Raw genomic sequence first — 23,135 nt, 5'->3', positions numbered from 1 at the left:
AAATTGACGAAAGACCGACACTTTACGTTCTTCTCCATTGGTCAGGATGCGGTTCTGTGCGAATTTTTTAACAGTATGACGTCAAAATGTATCAGCAATTATAAGTCGGATGATGCGTTTTGAAGTGCGAAATGACGATTGCAAAAGGTCAGTGCCGGACACTCGAGCTCCGATTTCAGCGAAATATCCAATATCTGGTCGTCCGATCGCCTTTTTAACGGATGTCTTCACCGGTGTCGTTTCACCCTCGCGTGGCGAATACGAACACACGATATCTCGAGTCTCGAAGTGAAGAAAGAAAAATGGCCGGACGATTCAGCGGAATTAGCGTTTGTAAAAGTACGTAAAGGCAGGAACAGGGAGGTAACGTCGACGCAAACAACGCGCGGCAACACACGCAAGTATATATATATATTCCGTATTCTTTCACGGTGAGCGTTTGCCGCCGATCGAAGGAAAAACAAGAGAGAGAGAGAGAGAGAGAGAGAAAGAGAGAGAAATCTCGTAAAAGAAAAGAAAGACCGAACGACACTCGAAATCTCGCATGTACACGAGCTTTGCGACTCGATACTCTGCTCGCAACCAAGTTAAATAGATATAGATATATATACATACACACACACACAACACACACACACACACATATATATATGTATAATATTATATATACCGTCACACACTGAACACAACAGCACAACCACCACCAACCACCACCATCACTATCACGACCCACGTACACATATATATATATATATATATATATATATATGTATGTATATATATACATATATATATATATGCATCTCTATATTATATAAACGTATATTACATTTACGAATACGCGCGAAAAGAAACTCCTCACTCACTCTTATGTGACTTACACTGGTGTACACGCTGTAGGACGTATGTGAGACGCCTGTATGTGTGTCTAGAGATGCGGGAATTACATGCTGCTTCTTCAAGTACTCTCTGTTCGTTGAAGTACACACGGAACGATCACGCCGCTTCTCGTCCGTTCGCGCGGATTCATGTGATTTTACGCCGCTAATTACGCCGCTCTCGTGTCGTAAGAACGCGCTTGTTGGTCGTGTCGTTGTCGTGTCGAAGGGCCGATACGCGTTTGAAAAGTGAGACGCGTCGCGCTTTTTCGCCGTTTCCGACGCGGTCGCGCGATCTCTTTCATCCTTCGAGTGTGCGCTCGCCGAGGCAGGGGATACTTTCGTATCGAATCGTAAGCCGTTTGTGGCTTTACGACGTAACGAACGACTGTTGTCGGTCATTTTTCGAGTCCACGCGGCTCCAAGATTACGGCAACCGTCCGCGAGTAATGAAAGTTGTCTCATTGATCGCGCGACGTTTAGTCGCGTTTTGCCGTAAATTCGCGCGGTGCGCACGGCGTAGGATGAAAGGCGACGAAACTCCTCGGATGTTTTAGTTTCCCTGAGATGTTTTTCCGTTTAAAAGCGGTCGTTAGATGCAGACGCATCTCGAGCGGTCGGCAGAGACGAAGCAGCGGGCGTGAATCGGTTAAACATTAATCCCGGAAATACCAAGTCTTCTCTCCTTTACACGCACTACAAAGAGACATATCTTCTCGTCCGTGATTATTCTGAAAAAAATAAAACGAGACGTCGTGAGACGAACTTTGCCGTAGAAACGCGAAACAGTCCAAGTTAAAGAGAGCGGTATCGAGAGAAACACAGAGAGAGAGAGAGAGAGAGAGAGAGAGAGAGAGAGGGACAGAAAGAAAGAAGGAGAAAGAGAGGGAGAGAGGAAGAGAGAGAGAGAAAAGGCAGGAAAAGATATAGCGTTGCGATGATGAAACATAAACCGGGAATCTTAATTCGCGCTTTCCCCGACAATTTTTACGCGAGCTTGGTATTTCGAGGATCGATAAGAGGAGCGACAGACATGCCGGAGGTCACAGTTAGGGAAAGAGAAACAAGAAGGAGAGGATAGGAATGGAGTAAAAAAAGATGAGAAAAAAAGTAAAAAAAAAGAAAAATTATATACACTCATCGAGCGTTCGCTAGTAAAAGACATGGTAGGCTATTATTATCGCTAAATAGTCGCGTAGCCGATAGTGATGTAGTTTATCCTTTAGAGTTATTTTAAGTTCTTAATTATATGGACAAGGAAGAGAGAAAATGAGAAAAAAAGGGAAAAAAAAGAAAAAAAAAAGTGGTTACTATAAAGCTATCGTATCACATTACACACTGTAACACGTCGATTATAATGACAAGAATATTTACCTGTGCATATTGACATATTATGAAGTCACATCATTAAAACATATACTACTCAATATATCCAGCGTCAGCGACTCGATTCATTGACACCCACACCATATACCATGCATATATGTCGATAACTCGGAAGTAGAACGACCGAAATCTCGTGAGTCGAGATCTGCTCGTCCCCGCCCGAGAGACTCTCATCTCCCGTAATCTTCATCTCGATAACGCGGTAATCTGTTCCGAAGTATAATTAATAATTGACCACGGTTAGCCCAGAGAGAGAGAGAGAGAGAGAGAGACGGAAAAATGGGGAAATTAATTCTTACGTTCCGTCACAAGATTCCCGAGATTATATCGCGCCTCTCTCACGCGCGAAATTCTTAATCGATTCCAAGATTCGGCCGGGAATATTTAATCGCACCGTATCTCTCTTCACACCCGCAACTTTTTGTATTAAATAACTCCGTTAACGCGCAGGTACGCGAAAGTTTCTTTCTCCGGTGGCTGTTTAACGCCCGACGCTCGGCTGAAATTTTTAAATTCCAAGACGGGAATTCCATTCCGCTGGCGAAATCCGGAAATCCGGAAGGATGAACCCGTGCCCCGGCTGGAACGTAAGCGCGGAATATGATTAACGACGGTCGCACTGCTTCCGAGGTATCCACCAAAGTGAGCGAACAGGCGCCCGGTGGGGCGAGTCGGATTGAAATATTGAAAACTCGCATTCGCCGCCGACTCACTTCGACATACTTCAAACTTACTCCACCGATACTCATGCATCTATACTACTCTCTCTCTCTACTACTACTTACTGCGAGTGGAACTGCGAGTTTTTCCCCACTTTACTCCGATTCGCACCGCCCGAACCTGTTCACTGCACCGGTCTAACCCTATATACTATATACCTACTCAGAGACTACATTTCGCGGCGATCGTCACACCACGCCGGGTGTGTGTCACACCACGTGCCTCAACACTTATTCATCAGGACTCTCCCGCGCCCCCTCTCTCAGCCCTCGCGCATCCATGTGTGCGGGGGTTGGTGATCGCGCACGAGAGCACCCCGGTTACTAAATGTTACGGCACGTGCGCATACCCGGTGTGCCGTAGTCGTCGCGAAAAAAAAAAAGATAAACGGCGATCGTGAGGAAGGTTCGCCGACGGGGACCAACGTCAGATGTTATACGCACAAGTTGTCAGAACTGGAACTACACTGGTAGTTCCTTTTTCACGGTACAGTTTTCAATCTCACGGTCTTCAACCGTGAGCTTTTGAAAATCTGTCGGGAAATATACATTAAATTGCACTGTTGCGCGAATCTGTCCCCCGTGAGACGCTAAATAAATCATATTTTAATAATAACAGCAATGAATATTGAAGAATGCATATACATACGTATAACACCTGCCGGACCCCCGATTCTACACGGTAATGATATACAGTTACATTTACCTCGCGCGTTTGCGCAAAACAAAACGACTCGTATACATTATCGTTATGTTTCGTCGGGGGAATTTTGCACGGTGACGACCTTTCAGCATATACGTTCTCTCTCGTATGCTTATTTACGAAACTTGAACCACTCCACGTTCAAAGAAATCAACGCATGCTCTACACACGTTATATACCCCTCTCGTAAATGCGTATATACGACGACCGTTCGACAACGTTTATACGAGTTACTCTCACGTTTTACAATTACACGTGACATTATTCACATTATCAGTCAACGTTTCCAGTATCACGCGTGCGATTTCGTTTCCTCTCATCAGAAATAACCTTGTTACGACGAGCCTGAGATGAGTCGTAATTGTTCAGAAAACATATTTTTTTTTGTTAAAATTTATTTAATTTTTTTTTTTAAGATTGATCCACGTGATTTACAAAGGATGATGGGTAAAATAAGCCGATTTCGGCCTCCGAAATAGTAAATGGAAAGAGTGTTTTTTTGTAGTTTTTAAGCTGCTGAGTTTCGTTGTGACGTTTTGAGAAATTTCAATTTGTCGGGAAAGCATTAAAATCAACATATGAAGCTATTAATCGAGACGGCCGATTTGTGCTACGTTTTGCGAGAAAAGACCTGCCGCGCGATTATGTAAAATCCAGCCAAGCGTACGCTTCGCGTCGCGACTGTCGGGGAGATTCACGAACAAACGCGAAAGTTTGGCATAACCCCGGGCCGGAAATTTTAGTTCTACGTTGCATTAATACTGCAAGTTCCGCCGAACTTAAAGGGCCAATGGAGAATTTCGAGATCAGAACACCGCACAGACTGTTGTTTGCTCTACCTCGACGATTACTCACCGCATTCTCCCTGTTGAATTTCAAAAATAGAAACTTGTTTATCATTTTTTTAATATTCCACTATCTCAATATTCCGCCTGCATTTAATGTTTACTTTTAATTTCAATCAGCGATATATTAATTATTACTAAATTTACTCAGATGCGGGCAGACTATGTGAGAGAGGCGAACGAATATTAAATAATCCAATAAAGGTTGATGGTTGTGGGTAAATCGGAATTAAACGATGCGTGAAATATCGGGACCTAAATAAAATCTCTCGATTCACGGTTCGTCGAATGTCCTCTGAAATTCGGAAATATCGTATAATAAGTATGTTCGCACATATAGGGAAGTGTGCGAGATATCACCGTCTTAATGTTCCACGTTCTCCGCGTCCTGGTTTCCTGATCCAACGTCTCGGCTTGCGGCTTCGGCACTTCCGACACCCACACGTGGCACTGACACCGGCATTCGCGTAGCTACGATTCGGTCGTGTTAATTAACGGCTGTGCCAACGATAATCCCGTCAGAAGCCGACCAGAAGGTCGAATATTATATAATTATTTAATAGGAGAATTATAAATAATGCGCCGGTGCATTTCTTCTGGTACGTAGTTCGTCGGTTTCAAATGTACGTAACAGTTCGATCGCAAGGAAAACGAGATGCGCGAGAATATCAGAATAATGGGCAAGAAGGATTACGTCATCCCTCACTAGTCGCTGTTAAACGGCCGAGACAGCACAATAGCACAAACAAAACATTCCGAAGCTTCAAGGAGGTCGAACTTACTTTCATCTGTTACGAACTTTCCCGAGTGTTTCCATTGCATTACGTACCGAGGAATACATGTATAGTACATTGTACGGTTACCCGAGTTGAAATTTTAGTCCTGCATTAAGGCCTGTTTTCTAATTTATTTGTTAACATATAGGTATTTGTTAACATATAGGTTCAAGCTTGACCTGGTGATAACGTAAGAATTACGTTTCTTCCATTTACAATTAATCGTTGAACTTTAAAAATTATCACTCAAAAACCGGTCAGTTTAACGATTGACCGTGAATGGAAAAACACAATTTCTTGCGTTATCATCAGTTTAAAGTTAAACCGTAAGTTAATCGGAAAATGAAAAAACCGGGCCTGAGTCCAGTTTAGTTTGCTGATTCTTCAAAAGTTTTCCGTTGTGTTCCTTTAATGCTGCAAATGGAAAATTTTGGAGATTTAATATGGAAGTCAAATTTTCATTTGGATATTGCGCTCCTGTCGGTCGATTGAATATTTCGTCGGCTTCCAAAATATTCATCATGTTGCCGTTGGCGTCGCGTTAATTAATCTGTTTTTCCGATCGAATTGAATTTACGTATCAATATCAATACCACGGCCGATTAACGGAGGACAGGACGTGGACAATTAAGACGGAGGTTAAGACGTCAGCAGTGATTCGTCATATATTTCCAGAGATACCAAATCATTTATTATGCAAGAGCTTTCCGATTTTAACGAGCGTTCGACGAACTGATCGAAAATGAAGAGATGATCGGGTCGAAATTCCGATAGGTATTTATAATCCACCATCACTTAATAGGTAATTTCCATGAATCTCTGATTGCCCGTGAATTTGTATCGTTATTTCATAACGCTGTGGAAAACATTGACACAAACTGAAGAATTATTCATGAATACGAGACTGCAAAATTAATTAGATTCTCAATGGAAAATATCGCAATAATTCGTGTCTGTAAATATTGACCTTGCAAGTGCTGATTTTCACATTCGATAATATATTCTTTGGGCCGCGATATCGGTTACAATGTCAATGCTTCCTTCTCATTCCTGTTTAGTCTGGTTATTCAGCATTAATTCAAATTTAAATCTCGATTAATAAACGCAGTGTTATTATCGGACGTATAATTGTTATCTTCGCCTTTACAGCTTTTTCCTGATCAGCTCTTTTAAGAGCTTCAAATTTCAGGCGAGACTCCTGACGCCAAGTGGAAAAAGAAAGAGATTAGACGAATACAAATTTGTTACTTCTCTCTTTCGCCCATTTACCCATTAATCTTTATTAAATTGATATTTGAGGCTTTCGCGGCGTGTGGAATAGTAGTTGTTTAGGTTTTCGCGTTGGAGCCGCGTTTTTGTCAAACTGTTTCCAACGTTTCGTGAACATTCCAGTTCACGTTTCATCGAAGAAAGGAGAGCATACTGCATAGTGTTAGATTATTCTTCTCTCTGATGCAGCGAACTGATGAACTGTTCACGTGAAACGTTGGGAACGACTCGACAAAAACGCAGCTCCAATCCGGGAGCCAAAACAAACTATATTAAATCATTTAAATATAATATTATATAAAAAAAGAATATAAAAATATAATTAAAATATATTTTTTATTTCACACATACACACATACGTATGTACCTTAACAGCAATTAAAAAAGTTGTAATTAATACATCGCTGATTGAAACTAAGAATAACAAAATTAAATAGAGGTAGACTATTGAGAAGCAATCAGATACAAAATAATTCTGTGTGCGTAAAATAAGTCTTTTTAAGACTCCCAACATGAAAGAAACAGCAGTAAGTGTTGTCGATCATCTCAAGGTAGGTCTGTAGCTTGTTACAATGTTGCAGCTCGCCGATTCTCCATTGGTCCATCTCGCCTGGCGGGATTTGCGGGATTGACGGGGTTAGGGAGGAAGAAAATTCGGGCAGTAGCGCGATAAATCGCGGCCGATAAGGCGCGCAACGAACGCGTGTTCTGCTCGGTCGCAATTTCCGCGAACGACGATCGGCCCGGCGTAATTACCGCGGCTCTCTCTCTCGCAGATTCGCGTTCCCACTCTTCCGCGTATGAGATTTACGCACCGGAATACCGCGCGCATGGGCGCTCAACGGGATCTCGCTGACGTGTCCCGGCTTGGATCGTGCACGGAGAGTTCGATTACGCCGACGTATCCGTTCATCCCGCCGCTCCCGAGAGCGCATTTCACGAGTGACACGTGGGTGGGCGGATTCTAATGCGAAACCGGGCGCTTTATCGGCGCGAAAATCCACTGCCACGTGCGCGAAACCGAGCCGAAAGCGGCGGAGACGCCTGCGATGGATAAACTTTGGCCGCGTTCAGCGGAAAGAAAGCTGCTCAGTCAGCGTGATCATCATTTGTGACTGGAATCTTTTGGATTCTTAGAATCCAAAATGTCATAACCTCCGATTAACTCAACCCGAGTCGACATTTAGTTGTACTAAATTGAGTTTTCAAATTGTATTTTTCTGATGCGTACTGACATATATGATCATATATGTAACCACATACATGGGCAAAGTTCATATATGATTTTATATAATTATATATAATCGTGTATAATATCATTTTTTCCCGGGTAATCAATCACAGTTGACATTTAACCGGTCAGTTAAGTTAACCGGAGGTTGTGAAACTGGTAGACCTTAGTAGATCCAGGAGGACGTACCAATCAGGAGCCAACGGTCATTAAGCGCTCACCGAGCTGCTTTTTCCGTTGAACACAACTGTGGCTGATCTATCCGCCTTGATGTGCGCGAAAACGATATCTGAGCGAGAAGGAGAAATGAACGTAAAGAGTAGCGTAACGCGACCGGTGTAACGTAATCCGTCACGTACCTCGTTCTCCCTTTTCATTTCTCCCTCGAGTGTCGCACAATGGTCTATTCCGCAGTCGAGTCATTCAATCCCCCGTGACGTCCTTCTTTCCTCGCGAAGGAACGTATAATAAGGATTTCTTTTTTTCTTTTTATCGCATCTCGTTAAGAGGGAGCTCGGTTTCGGATTAACATTTCTGGCGAAACGACGGCGTTTGTGTCGAAATCGGAAAGACTCGGAGCTACTCTTCATACCGGATGGATCGATATGTATTTACGACCGACACATCCCTATAAGCGTGTAATATTATTTAATATTAAGTAATATTCTCGGCATATTCTTGGGATATTAGACGCAATATTCTAATAATATTCTAGTAATATTATTTAATATTAAGTAATATTTCCGGAATATTAATGGATGGTTATATGTCTACTTCTAATAATATTGGAAAAATAATATTATTTAATGTTATTGTTATATTATATATTTTTTTAAATATTCAACTCTATGTATAGTTTTTTATTTTAAATGTATTGCAATACCAATTGTTTTATTATATAAATAAAGTCGAAGTAATTTTGTATAAAAATACGTTTCATACTAAACAAAATTATATATTTTCCTATATTATTATTATTTTATTCTTTTTTAATATTCTAAGAATATTTTTATAATATGCCAACAATATCATGTGAAGCGGACATATAACATCAATAGAACATTCCTATAATATTAAAAAATATTATATAATAAATCTTATCAAATATTATATAATAACCTTAGAATATTATAGGAATATTATTTTAATAATGAATGATATTCATATAATATTCTAAGAATGTTGCGCGCTTATAGAGATGTTCACAACACCGTTACCCACACAGGCTACATGGAATCACACGGGCCACATGGACCACATCTGCGACATATACGACACACATGCAACAAACCACGCGCACGAAACAACGCGCGAGCCGCTGCCGGGGCGAAAATAACGAAATCTTGATAATGCCCGCTTGAAATAGAGTTGCTTGGGCATGCGATCGATTTGCATGCTTAGGGGTAGCATTCCCGCTAGATCCTTCGTTCACTTCACGAGCATGCGCACGTTTCTGAACTTGAACGTACCACGATAACATTCCACATGTTGATACGTTAAGCAACAGTGAATTCGGCAAATATAGCGATTTTCGCGATTTTTCTGCCTCATCTCCGCCAGATTTTCAAATCAAGTCTCTCTTATTTTCGGAATTATCGACCTTGAAAGATCAATAACTCGCGTTATTACTCTATATTTTTGCTCGTCTAACGGTCACACGATGGTTCTTGTTTACTGAGAAGCAACGATTATCATCGAAAAATTAGTTTTCCGAAAAAAACAAAAACGTATATACCTTTAAATTCCAATTTTGTTTAAGAACCTTCGCTAATCTTTACAGAACTTTCCTTTTCATCATGCGACAGACTCATCAGTTCTGAAAGAGGACATATTTGAGCGACAATTTATGGTAAATAATAATCACATCGATCATTATTCTACGTCACGTCGATGACTTCGTCACGTCTCGCGTTTCTTTATTGCGAAAAACCCGGACTTCAGATAGGTGGGGAAAAAATTCGTGTAAAAAAAATACGCAAAGTTCGAAGGAGGTCTCGGGGATTTACAATCTCTCTCGGACATTCGCGTTGGTAGAATGCGGTTGAGAAGTAACGCGGCAGAGAAGTAGGACGTCTCATATAGAACACAGATATTCATATTTCTTCATGTACAGCGACGAGCAGATTCGTATCAGAATTTCCAGAAGGCACGAGAGATGATACAGAAAAGAGCAATTAGTCTGTATCGCAACGGCGTGAAAAGCGTAGAGTGAAATACGGCTTATCCGTATGGCTGTCTTTTATCTTATCACGACGGTGTTCTTTCCCGTTCACGATCGTTCTACACGTGGGAAAGAAGATACCGAAAGATCCAATCGCGTAACGGACGTTTCGTTCCAACCGAGTTCGTCCCCAGTTTTTCTCATTGCTCGCACTCAGACATTCAATTCAATAAAAACACGCATCAAAATTACACATACATACAAAATTACACACACACACACACACACACATATGCATCAACCAAGGAAAGATTGGAGATATGATAAGTTGCAACAGCTCTTTAACGTCTCCTCGTCTGCTGGAAACTTGGTAACTCAAACGAGACGTGGCAGATTAGCGAGAAAGATTTCGTAGGAAGAGAGAAGGCTCTCAAAGTAAAAAGGTGAGAAGTACCCGCACGATTTCACGTGGACGAGGAAGATGAGGGTGGGAAGGGGAGGACCGAAGAATTTCCACAGAAGAGAGCAGAGATTACATGAAAAATTGATGTAAGTAATATATTTTCATATTTACAAGAGCGAGCGTAAGTATATATATATATTATATATATATATATATATATATGTATAAGTTTAATCGGGTAGCTGAGTACTCGTGTGTATGTGTATCGTTGCGCTTGTAAAAATATAAGGCGCGTTTTTTCAAAATGTAATTATTCCATCGATGCCGCGTCTTCGAAGAACACCCCTGCGAATCCTTCCCTCCGAGAGTCTTAGTCGCGTGTCGTGTATTAGAAAATGTGTCCGACCTCCGTTCGCCGTTCGCGAACTGCAATCTGATAACCGCAATTTCGCCCCGGTGAGTTGTTTCCCATTGAAAATCTCGTGCAAATTATCGACGTAACGAGTACATTTTGAAAGAACGCAAAGGATGCTTTCACTGAAAGCGATTAATCTTCAAGGACTTCTTCGGATTCTGATAGGCCGCGAGCTTCGCGCCGGCCGGCTGATGCCGGCCGGCCCGCTTTACAAAAATCGGACCTCCGTTCAAACGAGAACGAAAGCTTTTCGCTTTGTGTGTAGAAAAATACAGGGTGCTCGACAAAGTCTCTGTCTGGTAGTTTGTACGATGATCCGCGTCTCACGTCTGCCGCATATAAAAACAAGAAGTTACTGCGGAATCGAAACTCGCGAAACTCGCGACGCGATCCCTTCTCCGCACAAACGCGCTCCTTCGGCTCGCCCTTCTCGCGAGGGATTTCTCTACTAAACACATATTTGCCTTAAAATTAATTTGCCCGGAGTATCCGAGTTGAAGAAGATTGTCGTTCTCGTGTTTCTCGAAAATAGGGGGATGAATTTTTTTTCTTTCCTTTTTTCTGCGAAATGGAGGTGGCCGTGTGTCAATTTTTCAGGAGGACTTCAAAGAGCAGAGACTTTACAGACACCTTGCACACAAAAATCTCGATGATGTTCCTCTCTCCTTCTCTCTCTCTCTCTCTCTCTCTCTTTCGGGGAATCCCTGCGCATCGAAATCGAAGATCTTGGCGCAATAACATGCTAAACCACACACGAGAGGAAGCCTCAGAGTGACCCTTATGATGGTGTGATTCTTGCCCAGATTCCGATAAAAAAGAAACCTCCCCTTACGGGAGGATAGCGAGGGACGTACGTTGCGCGAGGAATAAAAGCGCAAGGGGAGAGTCGATTCGATCCCTTTAATAATTTTCCGGCCTTCTTCTTCGCGATCGCTCGTCAAGCTTGCGTTTTCCTACGAGCTTAGCACGTTATTGCACCGAGTTTCTCGGTTAGTTCTTCGCTCCGCTTTGTTCCGCCGTCACTCGATCGTAGCCAAGGAAATATTTCGCCGACTGAAACCGTCTCGCAATATCGCCTTTATAAATCGTTCGTACAAGATATTCGGGTCCCGGTCGACGCGCGAGACTTAAATTGATTCGTGACGGACGATTCTCCCGATGTAGCAGCGATCGATAACAGACGGAGCGTGAGGATACAAAACGCCGAACGCGATAAAAAATATCTTTAGGTAACTGTGGAAGGATCTCCTTTCCGTCGGGAGTGCATCATCGCGCCCTTTCGATCCCTCGCAGAGCTTGACTCGGCACGCCGGGAGGCAGGGCGGCTGGTTCGCCTCCTCGGGCCTCGAGGTCGTTGCTGACGGCCTCCGAAGCCTTGAACCGCTTGTATTTCCCTGCAATTCGGTTAACTTTCAGTATACATACTTGTCGATCTTCTTACTGCTTGAAAGTTTACAAATTTTTTTCCGAAAATGGACGAGTATACGAGGCGATACTTTCTTGTAATAATTTGCCGATCGCTCTCGCTTGTGAGGACATAACGATCACGAGAAAAGATTAAAGAAAAAAACGAAAGGAGAAAAGGAGAAAGGAAATTCTACGTATAGAGGTTCCTGCACATCTCTCCCTCGTGTCGACGATGACCCCTGAGAGAGCGCTGGAATTTCCTTTCAAAGCGTTCGCGCGCTCGTCTGCATATCGCGTCGGTGTAATCGCTAATTCATCGAGTTTCGCGTTTTTTTTTTTTTAGTTTTCGCATCAGACTTCGCGTTTTTTCTGTTTTTTTTTGGTTTCGCGTTTTTTTCGCGTTAGGTTTCGCGTTAGGTTCCACGTTAAGTCTTCATGCTAGATTTTGCGCATAGGTTCTGCTCTTACGTTCTACGTTAAATTATCGTACATAGGTTTCTCGTTAGATTTCGCATTAGGTATGACGTTAGGTTTTCATATTAGGTTTCGCGTTTTTTTTTCACACGCGTATGTAACACCATGAAAACTCTCTCCCCGACTGACGTCGTTCAATTTCCCTTTTCTTCTTTCGCGAACCCGACGCGAGACGCCATCTCGTTAGTAACGCGATTTTTTTTACTCGCGAGACAAGTAATTTCCCGTTGTCGTCTATAGAGGACAGATTCTGAATTCCTTTTATAAGATTCTAATAGCATTTTCGCTCTTACAGGGATGAAAGTTTTGCTTAAATTTACCGGACGATGAACAAACCAAACTCGTTTCGGTACGAGGAATTTCTGACTTTTTGAAATTAAACTTTTCACAAACAAACATTCTGTTTCCTCCGATCGAAATACGTTTGGTTTATTCATCGTCAGGTAAATTCAACCCCCATTTCTTCCGTGTAAAATATTTAGGCACGCTGGTACTATGATGTCCGTCGCAAAACAACATCCCCGAGCAAATACAGTCAACTATTGCAGCCATATATTCACTATAAAACTGCATGTATAAAGCCTAATATAGTTAATACTGTAATTCTTTTAATAAAAAAAACCTTCACCTCTCATCCCTCGCTTTCTTCTCATAAAAAAAAAAGAAAAAGAAAAAAAACGAGAGAAACCTATTTTTAGCCGAAATTATCGTCTCCCTTAACACTTTCTGTCGACGGTAAGTAACCAGGCTAAACTGATAGTTCCGATAAGCAATTAGAACGCTTACGGGCTAAGCGGACCATCGTGACGCCCCACCAAATGCTCCAACCCCATCCAACGAGGCAAAATAGAACGGTGAATAGTTGGCCCACACCCACGACGAGATTGACGATGAACGCACCCAATCGTGATTTCAGTCCAGCGACAGGAGAAAATCTCGGCTGTCCAGTGCACATGTTGAACAGACCGCTCCAAATGGTTCCTGCGCAAGTTTAATTAACATTTGCGAACAACGGTATATCCCTTTTATGTGCACAGAGGAGAAGATAGTATTATGGCTCCCTATTTACATTTTGTACAATAATTTTGTCAATAATCATTATTTTAAACGTTAAATTTAACGAGATTATATTCGAATGTTGTTCGATCGAAATTCTAGACTCAAAGTGATGAAATATTTATTAGGGCGTTTAAAATGTTAAATAAAGATATGTTAAAATACAAAAACACTCGATGATACGCTCAAGTTTAAGAAGAATGAAGAAGTGTGTGTAACTAAATGTTAAAATGCACCTTGAAAATGGGTTATAAGAAATGCCGGCTATTATATGTATCGACATATTAGAGTCACTGCGAGACAGCGGGCTATTAAACAAATGATTCTCCATTAGTAATCGCTAGAATTCGCCGTCTAATAGCGGAGACATCAGAAGTAGGCCGCAATACCATCTTTTCCTCTACGCATTATTTTCATTGAGCATTGTTTTCATTTCCTTTTAATTATCCTTTCGAACGAGGTAGCTCAAGGAGCGGAAAAAGGTGCAGAGTCGTGGTCGTACCAGAGCCCGGTAGCAGGACGTTCCACACCAGACAGAACCAGGCGAGAGGAACCGGCAGACAGGGAATGGCGCCGCGCATGACGGAATTGTGCTCCACCAGGACATCCGGTAGCTTGGCCTTCGGTTCCTGCGACATTGCGCATCGAGTTCTCCCGTTACCACCACGTGAGACAGAGAGAGAGAGAAAGAGAGAGAAAAACGGGCCGGCGCGTATCTGGAGCGCGTAACGCGGTGCCAAGCGGACCGTACCGCTCCGTTGCGTCCTGCATTTGAGGTGGTCGAGTGAAATAATAGTAATCCAAGTAATCGCAATAATTACAAGTGCCCGTCTGGAAATCGCTCGTTCGCTCGCTTTTCACGCGTATCCGATACGTGGGATAATTGCGACGGCCCGCTCGACGAGGGTGCTACGGCCGGTCGTTCGCTCCCATTATAACCCTATAAACGCGCCCTATTATTTAATATTAAGCAATATTCCGGGCATATTCTTCGAATATTAGACGAATAGAATAGAATAATATTCTATTAATATTCTCGTAAAATTATTTCATATTATTGCAATGTTATATATTACTTAAATATTCAATTCTACGTGTATATATATAATTGCAGTTTTTTATCTCAAATATATTGCGATATCAATTGTTTTATTATGTAAATAAAGTCGAAGTAATTTGGTGCAAAAATATATTTTATACTAAAAAAGAATTATGTGAAGCGGACATGTAATAACGATAGAGCATTCCTATAATATTAAAGAAATATTGCATAGCATTCTTCGAATATTCTAAGAATATTACTTTAATATTTAACAACATTCATATAATATTTTCGGAATAATACGCGTTCGTAGGGCACTCGCGACCCTGTTGGCTCACGTACCTCCGACAATGGCGGCGGCGCCACGCTCGTGAGACTGTGCTTGGCACGTACGTTTCTTGTGCGTTGTTGCTTGTCGGCGCGTTTGCAGCTGCAACAGCCGAACACGCGCCGGCAGATCGCGCCGAACCTCCTCTCCGGCGGGCAGCAAGCGGTAGACTCGGCCGGAGCGATCCTGGCTTTCCTCGCGCAACACTTGAACTCTCGCAGTCGGGTGCACCTGTGGACGAGAAACCCGTTCGTATTCGAGATATTCTCTTCGGCACGTGCTCGAGCGTAAAATGGAAATCTCGGTGCCTCGAGTCGCGAGATGCGATCGAACACGGCACGTTTTACAACCCGAATGCGCGTAACTCGCGCGACAAGGCACGGCACGGGTCGAAATTTTTCCTCTTGACCTTTGGGACTCCGATTTTTCAACGTCTGAAATTTAATTCCCACTCCCTCCGTGCTTCGAATAGCCGAATCTACGTCCTTCGATTCGACTCGGCTTTAAAAATTCCCTTCAAAGTTACTGCATTTCACTCGAATTGGAATCTTCATTTCGTTTCCGGAGCTTCTCTCGTGAATCTCCGAGTAGAAACTTCGTTTACTGAAAATAGGAACTCGATTCTCCCTGTATATAAAAGTAGAAAGGAAAAATGGCTCTTTGAATTCAAATATTGATGTCATATTCCGCCCGATAAAAGCTTATTGTAGATCTCGTCACGTAGACGAGCGTATTTGTAAAATCCAATGATTTTATATGATTTATATAATTTATAATTTTAATCGCCAATTTTAAGTCATTGATTATAATATATAACGATGATACATATTATGATTGTATTTGTTTTGATAATGATTTACTATTTGTGCGAAATCATTATAATATCGTATAAATTGAAACTCCCGCGATCTGGAATCTCTGTAAATACAGGGAAACAATGAAGTCCGCAAGTGGGAATAAAATTAGGACTAGGGGATCTCTACCTGCAGCGGGTCTTCAGCTTCGACCAACAGGACGACGCGTTCGTTGCGGGTGGGGGCGGTGGCGGCGGCGGCGGCGACAGCGACACATTGAATGGGACCGCCGCAACAGGCGGCGTTGAGTCGTCGCTGATTACCGTCATCCTCCCTTGATTTCTTGTCCAGAGGAGACCCTTGGGGTCTCTGCGACATGCCAGACACCTCATGCCGGGACAGCACTTACAGTAGCGACTTAAAGACCTTCCCCAACGCGTCAGCAGCCGCTCGTTATCACGTTGTTTCTCGTTGCTGGAGGTCAGGACCCTGCGACACGGTGTTGATCACAACAGATATTCCGGAGACGAATAACAAAAAGGAAAGTTTCTTTTTTTCTTTTTAATCGTGTTATGCGCAAAATAATTTATTTCAAATAACCGGTAAAATCAAAGGGCTAAGAGGAGCCGTCGCTGAATATAATTATATATATATAATAAATAAATAAATAAATAAATGAAAAAAAATATATATAACATAAGTACAATATGTTAAATTTAACATACGGTGTGGTATATTAGCCTAAAATAATATTTGACACAACAATTTTAACAAGGGCCGATTGTAACACAAATATAAAGTACTTTTTACCGTATAGATCGAACCGACCCTTTATCACAAGATTAATATTCTCAATATCAATTATTCCTCTCCAAATACTTTTCCAATTACTTCGAACATCAAAAAACCTTGAAAAAAACCTTTGCCAAGTGTTGGGAAAACTGACTTGTCCCTTCGAGCGGTTCTTCTCCGCGACAAAAAATAAGAGGAAAGAGGAGGACGAACGAAAATTCGCACGCCGTTTCTCGCGTGATTCACCTTGCGGCGCGACGCTAAACCACCAGCGCCGCTTAATTCTCAACAATTATTATCGATTCTACATTAGCCGCAGGGACTATTAGCACCTACGTATGAGTCATGTGCAAAACGTATAGTAATATCCGAAGGTATCGATTTGCGGAATAAGGAGAAGCGTCGCGATGCGGACGCTTATACGTTTGATCAAGCCGTGCCGCCGGAGGCCGACGGGGGAAGGGAAGGGGGAAGGGAGAATCTGTGATTACACACGGGACGTGTGTGTTCCGAACGCGACGAACGAGATTTCCCTTCGTGTTTGCCGCGCGCGTGTTAACGCGCGCTTCTGTCGCACCGTCGGGCTTGCTCCGCTGTCGCGTAAGGAGAGCTTCACAAACTAACTTCCGCCAAAGTTGCCCCGGAAATTATTTCCGGAGAGAAGAACGAGGGGGAGGGGGGGGAGTACGGTGTAATTCCGACTGGTAACAATGCGAATCGGTGCATATAAAAACGCGTTTAAAAGCGTCCGCCGTCATCGTGTTTGCGGAACGCGAAATACGAAGTGTGAAAGCCGCGCGCTTCTCGTCCGTCGACCAGCAGCCAACCAGCTGCGGTCGGCCTGGCCGAAAAACCGGAAGAGATCCCACACGAAGCTAATCACCAGCACACGCACAGCACCGCCGGGAGGCCTGCGCAAGACCCATCCCTCTGTCCGCGGCCGCAATCGGGGAAAGCACCCTCTTACCTGAACGCAACTCCTTGCCGCGCACTAAGAGAGGCCGTCCTCCTCCTCCAGCCGAACTTTGGAAGCGCCGGCGATCGGCGAAATGCGCGTCCCTTCGACGGTGCAGTTTCTCCCGCGAGCGAAATCGCGCGAGAAGACGAGAGAAAGCCGGATCGACGAAGAGATTGATCGGGGGGACGGGATCGCGACGGCCGGTCTCAGGTGAGTCAACGAGTGGCCATCGCTCTGGCTGGCCTCAGGTGACTTCCAGCAGTGATTGCGGCTGCCGCAGTCGCCGCGGCCGGACGCGAGGGCGAGGCAGAGGGCGAGAGGCCGCCGGTCACGCAAAGATCCCCGGGCCCCCTCGACCCCCCGTCTCACCAGACTGACCGCGAAATCGATACGCGCGACACGAAGTTCTTTACCTTAACCGACCGGTTTTCAAGGCGGCCCTACGCGCCCGATTTTCTCGACGCGCCCCGTTCCGTAGCGGCCGCGCGCCCGCCCGCCCACCGGCGGGAGCTTTTTAAAGTCGACCGCGTGTATAATTCGTCGCCTTCACCCCTCCCGAGCCGGAGGGGGAGGGGGGAGGTGCACTTTCGCTGATCGGCGGGAGAGAGAGGGAGGGAGAGAGATAGATGGATATATTTAATTATATTCTGCGCTCTGAGAAAAGACTTTCCTCGAGCGCGAATAGATATAAATAAAAATGACTGCATTCAGAAGATTAATAATAATAATAATGTTAAATGTTAATGTTTAATAATATTTATGTTATATTAAACATTAGTATTAAATATTAAGAATAGTAAGTAATTAATATTGCAATAATAGAATATATCCGAAAATAAAGAGGAAGAGATAAACAAGTGAAAGTAAATAAGCAACATGAAGAAATATAATCGTGGCAAAAGGGAAAAAAAGAAATGAAAATAAATCAGCAATGCAAAGAAAAGTGATACAATCATAGCACATACATAAAAGAAAGATCAATGAAATCAGAGAGAGAGAGAGAGAGAGAGAGAGAGAGAGAGAGCCGCGCGGGATCGATTGGAAGAATTCACTTTGGAATTAGGACTGTTCGCGCGTACGAAAGTAACGGCTAGATTAAATCTTGCAAAACTCTTTCAACGCCCTCAAGGTCGGTTCTCTGTTGTGTGTACAGATATATATATATATATATATATATATATATATATATATATATATTCGAGAAATTTCACGTCCCTCACAATGAAAAAGTATCGTCACCATTGTCATCGTTGCCCCCTCGTTTTGACTTTTACTTGAGTTCTACATGATCAAAGTATATTTTTTCACAGGAAACACGAAGTGTCCCCCAACGATTTCGATGGCCTTTGGATACGTTGTGGAACGGCTAAAAATAAGAGTCTCGTATTTTTTTTATAGGCGCTCGCCCTCGCACTTCAGGGGTGGGAGCAATCCCTTGAAGGTAAGGAGCGAATATCTTCGAGACGGTGAGGTGTATGAAAAAATGTCTCGTGCAAAACTTTTGTGGTATTTGATGTATTTTGTAATTCTATATTGAAATTTTTCATAAACGTCGTGCGAGGGTTGATGAGGTTGACATTGAAAAATGACATTTCTGAAAAATCTAAATACAGTTGTGCAAGATGAAACAAAGAAACGGGCGACTTTAAAAATCTATTTATCGCTATTAGAACATAACTAAGTTAGATTAATGAACACGTGCACTAATTTGTCGCCAGTATTATTCTGTTTAGTCATCATAGAGCAGTGGAGGGACAAACAACGCCGTTAAGGCAATAAATGATTTTTTAATATCGCTTAATCTTTTGTCCCATTTTATATAAAGAATATCAAATACCACTCATGATAAATTCCACCCAATTTTCCTTGAAAGGTTGTTTCAACCCCCAAACGTACGAGAAAGCATCTAAAAAATACGCATCATCATTGACCCCGAAGGGACGTCCTAAAGACATCCGGAGGACGCCCTACGTCCCAAGAACGTTTCCAGGATGTCTCTCGGATAAAGCGTGCTATGTAGATTATTTCTATCCGCTTTATAACATGTCCAAAGCTCACGAAAAACGAGGAATACATTCATACGTTTCCTCCCGTTCGTTAACTTGCACAATTTTCATTCTAGTTTCAGCCCTATTTTGTTTTATCGTCGTCCGACCGTAAAACGCGTCGTCGCGAATTTGATCTTCCACGCGAAACGAGTCTAAGAAGGAAGGAAGTCGATTCTTTCGTGGAAGCGAACTTCTCGGCGACCGTAAGCCTTACAAATCGGTAACGCGACCGTAAACGCTCGATAAACGGTAACAACAAGCGACAATCAGCCGTAACAACTTCTCCGTCGCCGTCATAACTCGCGAGAACGCGGAAAATATATTATTATGCGACGAGAAAATTTTATGCGAGAGAACGGCGCGCGCCCGCGCTGATAAATCGCGCGCCGCCATACGTCGCGGTTATTTATTTTATCGGACCGTGTGTGAATGTGTATGTGTGTGTGTGTGTGTGTTTCGAACGTTGTCGCAGGAAATTCTCACTGATATTTTTCCGCATTTCGCATTTATTTCACTTTATTATCGTGCCGCTTCGGTTACGTAACAAGTGCATACCGCGATGCAATTTTTCATCTCCACTTTTTCGGTAACGCGACCCAACATTTTCATATCGCTGATCTTTCCGCTTTAAACGCAGTACGGTAAGCAATTTTCTATTACCAAAAATGGCCGATTAAAATTCTGACGTTACCGTAATGCGATATGAAGCACGCGTCAAGAAGTTGATAAATTAATAAAATCCACGTGAATATCCAACGTATGCGTATAAATTAATTTATTATATTTAATTCGCGTTTTTTTCATTAATATACCTGCGTGTACCTTGCGACATGCTCTCTCATGCGTCGAAGCGTAATACAAAAAAATTCCCCGGACGGCACTGGTTTTGCAAGGCGGCATTTTAACAAATCGCAGCACCGCCGGCGTTCGCCGGCCGTGGTGAAAGCGTGCCTTTAAAGAATGCCGGTCCGAAACGCGACGACGGTGCTTATCGGCACCGTGTCGCTCGCGATTCTTTCCACGGTAAGCCGTCTCGCGTCTCCCCCGACCTCGGGAATCAATTCGTCCTAAAAAGGGTTAACCCTGGTGGCACATTAAACGCACGCCGGCTTCCTCGCGAGGGAGCCGGGTCGCGCGCGATTACCGCGTCACGACACGCCAGACAAAACCATTAAAAGTTTCGCGTTGTCTGAAAGTTGGGTATCCGCCGAGAGAACACCGTTTCGGCCGCTGATTAAAGAGGAGGGCGCGAGGGCTGGAGGGGAGGTAAAGCGCAAAATCACGCGGCCGAAAGTTCGAAATGACGACGGTGTCATTAAAGCGCAAATCGCGCGGCAACCGCGATCCACCGCGGCCAATTTCGGCGGAACACTTTCCCGCGTAATTGCTCGCTGACTAACGAGACCGGAGGCTCCTCGCGTCCCCTTCGCGACTGAGGACGTTCAGGAAAGGCCCGGCCGCGACTTATCCTGGGAATCGGAGCGTCCCGAGCGGCGGCTTTCCGAGCGCGAATCTTCTTTACGCGAGATTCGCAATTCGCGAGGCCTAGAATGAAAGATCTCGCTCGTAATTCCGTTAATCTTGCCGGATCGATCTGACGCGAACGCGCACTTTAAATAATGCGCACATTGTGTCGGAAATGACGCGTGCTGATTCCCGCGACTTTTTTTTCCTTCGCTCGTTCTCCCCCGTCCCTGGTCTTGCCGGCTTCTTTATCCAACTCGCGGAGTCGACTCGGACCGGATTTCACGTGAAGACGGACGAAGTATATTTTCTCATCGGACGCGAAACGCGTTGGATAAATCACTCGTCGGAGTGAGTTGTTTAACCTTTAATCGGCTGGACTGTACGTGCAAATTGCGAAATGAAGGCGAACGTTCCTGGTTGCGGAACTGGAAGTTGAAATATGACGCGGACCGCGTGTGTTTATTAATAAAACATGCGTCGGGAGTGGGCGGGAGGGGGGGGAGTACTTGCGAAAATGACTTAACGACGCACGAGAACCGAGCTCTTTCCGAAAGGCCCGAACGCGAGTTCGCGAGAGTGCATGCCGTACCCGAGATTTACGACGGCGGAATTGTTTCGTGTCGCGCGAGCGGCATTATCATCCGCGCGAATTTTAATAACCATCGCGGGTAGTAAAACCACCCGCGGCTCGTCGCTCGTTGCCGCTCGTAAAGCGCCACTCCGTCGTGCCGTGCCGCATAAATGTAACGGGAACAGGGAACCCCCTGAAATTTCTCTACGCACGTAAACGGAGTTCTCGGAAAGGTGTGCGATCGGTTATATCGCGATTTATAATTTTCTCATTATTTTGAGTCATGGGCAATCCTTGAGAAACATCCCGTATAATATAATTATAATAAAATATCATTATCTATTACGACGGTATAAAATTTGCCGTCCCTCCGAATTATTTACCCCCATGTCGGGGAAGAAGAGAGAAGAGACCGCGTTTGAGCGAAAACGTTACGTTAGTTAACAATCGATCCGGTTAATATGCGCTACAAATTTCACTTCTCGTCTTTAAATCAGTAATTAGTCGCGTTATCCCGATTACGCGCGTTTCGCTGATATAGAGTGTTATTTCATCGCGTGAGAATTCGGCACATTCTCCGCAACTTGCCCGCCCATTTTCCAATCTATTGTGTCGACCAGCAAGAGTTTTTCGTCACTGCCGCGAATCGCCGCCCGCTAATGGACACGTACTGAGAACGCCCGTTTTTCCCCGGCGTGCTGTTAGACCGAACCCGTTATTCGACGGTTCCATCGGACCATGCGGATTTCTAAGGTTAAGAACGGCGAAATGAGGAGAGCGCTGCCGCCCCGATGAAATTCTTTCGAATTATTAACGCGAGCTAATACTCCCCCCCTGACTTCGTGCTTCTAATTGGCGCGGCGCGCGGACACAAAAATACGCGCGATTCTCGTTTATTTATGGCGCGCGCGATATTATCCGCAAATTAAGAACAGTTTTGCCGTCGGCCGTAAATTGATGGGCGAGAGAATTGAGAAAATCCGAAGGAAGGACTGCGAAACGTTTGGTATTTACTTAACAAAGACTTGATCAGACCTTAATCCAGTGTTCCCGGAAAGTCAAGCCTGAATCGTGTAATACGTAATGTTTGTCGATTAAAAACAAAAAGGTTGCGATACTTTCTTTTTTACATAACTGAACGTCACCAATATCCTATGCGCAGGGTCGATAAATAATTTCCCGTATGAATTTTCCCGCATTATGATGAATCCCTATATGAATTTTTAACATCCGATATGGATTCACATTTCCGTTGGATTTCCGTGGGAAAGCCACCTGAAATTTTTCAACAGGCTCGGCCCTTTAAGATCATCATATTCGTACGATTCGTAGCGTCACCGTGCCCACATCCCCTTTATTGCGAAACAATTAAGCAAGAGAAAGAGAAAGCGACACGACGAGGCGAGCGTGTG

At 43.7% G+C, this 23,135-nt stretch overlaps 1 protein-coding gene across 2 annotated transcripts in view; it reads right to left on the bottom strand.

Moving 5' to 3' along the window:
* Positions 1 to 8,987: 8,987 nt before the first annotated feature.
* The window catches only part of LOC106752381 (protein stum-like), a 28,489-nt gene continuing 14,341 nt past the window's right edge, over positions 8,988 to 23,135 (bottom strand). For both annotated transcript variants that reach the window (XM_014634051.1, XM_014634050.1), the window contains exons 5-9: positions 16,077 to 16,376; positions 15,108 to 15,324; positions 14,226 to 14,352; positions 13,454 to 13,648; positions 8,988 to 12,180 (exon numbers count right to left, since the gene is read on the bottom strand). In XM_014634051.1, coding sequence (XP_014489537.1) covers positions 12,053 to 12,180; positions 13,454 to 13,648; positions 14,226 to 14,352; positions 15,108 to 15,324; positions 16,077 to 16,376 — 967 coding nt within the window. In that variant the 3' untranslated portion in view covers positions 8,988 to 12,052. The remainder of the gene's footprint in view (positions 12,181 to 13,453; positions 13,649 to 14,225; positions 14,353 to 15,107; positions 15,325 to 16,076; positions 16,377 to 23,135) is intronic.

The sequence above is a fragment of the Dinoponera quadriceps genome, unplaced genomic scaffold (genome assembly GCF_001313825.1).
Source record: "Dinoponera quadriceps isolate SergipeBrazil2010 unplaced genomic scaffold, ASM131382v1 scaffold248, whole genome shotgun sequence".
NCBI lineage: Eukaryota > Metazoa > Arthropoda > Insecta > Hymenoptera > Formicidae > Dinoponera > Dinoponera quadriceps.
Note: the sequence above shows the minus strand (reverse complement) of the source record. Positions and strands in the feature narration are given on the sequence as shown.